This window comes from Penaeus vannamei, chromosome 10 (genome assembly GCF_042767895.1).
Source record: "Penaeus vannamei isolate JL-2024 chromosome 10, ASM4276789v1, whole genome shotgun sequence".
In the NCBI taxonomy this organism is placed as follows: domain Eukaryota; kingdom Metazoa; phylum Arthropoda; class Malacostraca; order Decapoda; family Penaeidae; genus Penaeus; species Penaeus vannamei.
This window is the reverse complement of record NC_091558.1, coordinates 41748418-41751624: the sequence shown is the minus strand read 5'-3', so window position 1 is coordinate 41751624 and position 3207 is coordinate 41748418. Positions and strand designations below refer to the sequence as shown.

Here is a 3207-nt window from a genome sequence, read left to right as displayed (position 1 = left end):
CTCTCTCTCTCTCTCTCTTTTTCCTCTTTATTTTCATCTTATTTCCCTTTTCATCACTTTCTTCATATCCCTTTCATTTTCACTTTTCGTCTCTAAGCCATAAACCCTACATTGATTATGATCTTTATTTAATTTTCTCTCTATCTCCTTCCATTTCGTCTTTCCCATTCTGATAAAACATTTAACGTTTACTCTTCTTTTTGTTTCGTTTTCCATCGTTGTCTTATGCATCCTATTTAATTCTTATTCTTATTCTTCCTTCTCCTTCGTCCTAATTTCCTTATTTTATCTTACTTTTCCAGTTTACCTTCACATATTTATCTTTCTTCCTCTCCTCCTCTTCATTTTCCTGCTCTTCTTGCATTTCCTCTTTCTTCATACCCCTTTTCTTCTTCTTCTTCTTCCTCCCTTTCCCCTCCTCCCCTTCCTCCATATTCCTCTTCGTCTTCTTCTTTTTCTCCTCTTTTTCCCCCTTTTTCCCCTCTCCCTCATCCCAATCCTTCTTTTTTTTCTCATCTTCCTCCTCCTCCTCCTCCTATTTTTCCCTCCCCTTTTCCCTCTTCCTCTTCCTTATTCTTCTTCTACTTCTTTTTTTCAATCTCCTTTCCCCTTCTCCTCTTCCTCCTCCTTTTTTCCTTCTCCATTCCCCTCTTCCTCCTCCTTATCGTTCTTCTCTTCCTCCTCCTCTTCCTCTTTTTTCCTTCCCCGTCCCCCTATTCCTCCTCCTTATCCTTTTTCTCTTCCTCCTCCTCTTCCTCCTTTTTTCCATCCCTTTCCCGCTCTTCCTCCTTTTTTTTTTCCCTTTCCTCTTCTCCTCATCCTCCTCTTAATACATCCCCTCTTCCTCTCCCTTATCCTTCTTCTCTTCCACCTCCTAATCCTCCTCTGCGTCCTGTTTTCCTTCCCCGTCCCCCTCTTCCCTCCTCCCTTCTCCTTCTCCTCTTCCTCCTTTTTTTCCTTCCCCATTCCCCTCTTCCTCCTCCTATTCCTCCTTTTTTTCCTTCCCCATTCCCCTCTTCCTCCTCCTCTTCCTCCTTTTTCCATCCCCATTCCCCTCTCCCTCCCCCTTCAGCTCCTTCTTCTCTTCCTCCTCCTCTTCCTCCTTTTTTCCTCCCCCGTCCCTCTCTTCCTCCTCCTTATCCTTATCCTCTTCCTCCTCCTTATCCTTATCCTCTTCCTCCTTTTTTCCTCCCCCTTCCCCCTCTCCCTCCCCCTTATCCTTCTTCTCTTCCTCCTCCTCTTCCTCCTTTTTTCCTCCCCCATACCTCCAGGGTCGACTCGCAGTGTCACGAAGTTAAAACAGTCCAAGTTCTTCCGCCTCTGATCGTGCCCTTGTTATCACGCGGCCAAAATTACGTGTTGGGAAATCGCTCGTTAGGCTTGGTACACTACTGTCTGTTTGTGTCTTTTTCTTTCTCTTTCTTTCTTTCTTTCTTTCTCTGTTTCTGTTTCTGTTTCTGTCTCTGTCTCTGTCTGTTTCTGTCTCTGTCTCTGTCTCTGTCTGTTTCTGTCTGTCTGTCTGTCTCTCTGTCTCTGTCTGTCTGTCTGTCTGTCTGTCTGTCTATCTCCCTGTCTGTCTGTCTGTCTCTCTCTCTCTCTCTCTCTCTCTCTCTCTCTCTCTCTCTCTCTCTCTCTCTCTCTCTCTCTCTCTCTCTCTCTCTCTATCTATCTATCTATCTATCTATCTCTATCTCTCTATCTCTATCTCTATATCTATCTATCTATCTCAGTCTATCTGTCTATATGTCTATCTATCTATATATCTATCTGTTTATCTGTAGTTCACTGCTTACGCTAATCACGACTGTCTTGGAATGAAGCACGAAGGTTTATTTTTTCTCTCTCTCTCTTTCTTTTTATTCTTCTCTCTACTTCCTTCTTTCTCTTCCCCTTCTTTTTTAGGTATAAACAGCCTCTCAAGGGTAGCGAGAGCCCCGGTATTTTCGTAAAAATCAAATTCCGGCAAAGTGGCTCAGAACACGCGGCTGGCCTCTGTCTCTCTGGCTCTCTGGCGACCTCTGGCATCACCTCCTCCTCCTTCCCTCCCAAGCCACATCTCCCTCCCGCCGTCCCTCCTCCCTCCCACTCTCCGTCCCTCCTCCCTCCTTCTCCGTCCCACCGTCCCTCCTACCTCCCACTCTCCGTCCCACCGTCCCTCCTCCCTCTCTCCGTCCCACCGTCCCTCCTCCCTCCCACTCACCGTCTCTCCTCCCTCCCTCCCTCCCTCTCTCCCTCCTCCTCCCTCCTCCTCCGTCTTCCAGGAGTTGAACTGGTGCCCGAGCGCGTCTGGCTCCAGTGGCAAACTCCCGCTGGTCGCCACGGACGTCCCTGCTCCCTCTCGCTCCGTCCCTCCTCCTCCTGCTGCGTCGCCGCTCGCTCGCTCGCTCTCTCTCGCGCGCCAGACCTCGCTTTTCTCGCGTCCTGGGAAGAGGCAGGAGGCTCCTTGAAGGGAATTTAAAGTGTCGTCACTTTGCCTGGAAGTGCTGAGGATTCTTGACAGCGCGAAAGGATATAGAGAACGCCTCTTTAGTCCAGGAAGACGACGAAGGGCGGGTAGGAGATATATTACGGCTGCGAGGAGGATTTTTCGCCCGAAAACTGCGAGGGATTTCAACGCAGCTGCAGGAAGGTATCCCGAAGGATTAAATTCATCGACCTGGGTTGCATGAGACGCCGTCTGTGCATGATGTTGTGTGCCTGTGAGGTTTTATCATGATAATGGAAATTGGCAAAAGGAATTGGAAAACACAGAAACTGCCAGAAAGAATTTTAGCCGATTAGTTTTTGTTAGCTATCAGAAACAAATAAAAAAAAATCGATAATACAATTCAAGTACATGAAAGTGAAAGAGTTGTGCCATTTTGAGAAAATTGTGTATAAAACTGAAGTGCCAAACAGAGTAAACAAATAAAAAGAAAAGAAAAACACAGAAATTCCTTTTATTCCGTCTCATAGAGGGAAGCGAGTGGCTGAGGAAGGAAGGACTATCCGTTACTCTACCTGAGGAACAGAAGAAAAAAATACAAAATGCCAAACAGAAGAGAATGGTCAGTCCAAAGAAGTAAGTCCCCCCTCTTTTAAGTCCCGTTTTCTGTCATTTTCAGACGAATCTCACGAAAACTGACTGAAATGTCCTTTTGAATTCCTAAAACAAAACAAACATCTTTTTTAAAGGAAAAGTAGTGTACTTTCTTACAACCTGTACAA

The 3207-nt window shown here is 46.2% G+C and overlaps 1 protein-coding gene across 1 annotated transcript in view; it reads left to right on the top strand.

The window, feature by feature from the left end:
- Positions 1-2318: 2318 nt before the first annotated feature.
- The window catches only part of LOC138863033 (uncharacterized), a gene marked incomplete at its 3' end in the record, with an annotated part of 20291 nt that continues 19402 nt past the window's right edge, over positions 2319-3207 (top strand). Inside the window, 1 exon segment of the mRNA XM_070126692.1 lies at positions 2319-3061. Within this exon segment, the coding sequence (XP_069982793.1) occupies positions 3028-3061 (34 nt within the window).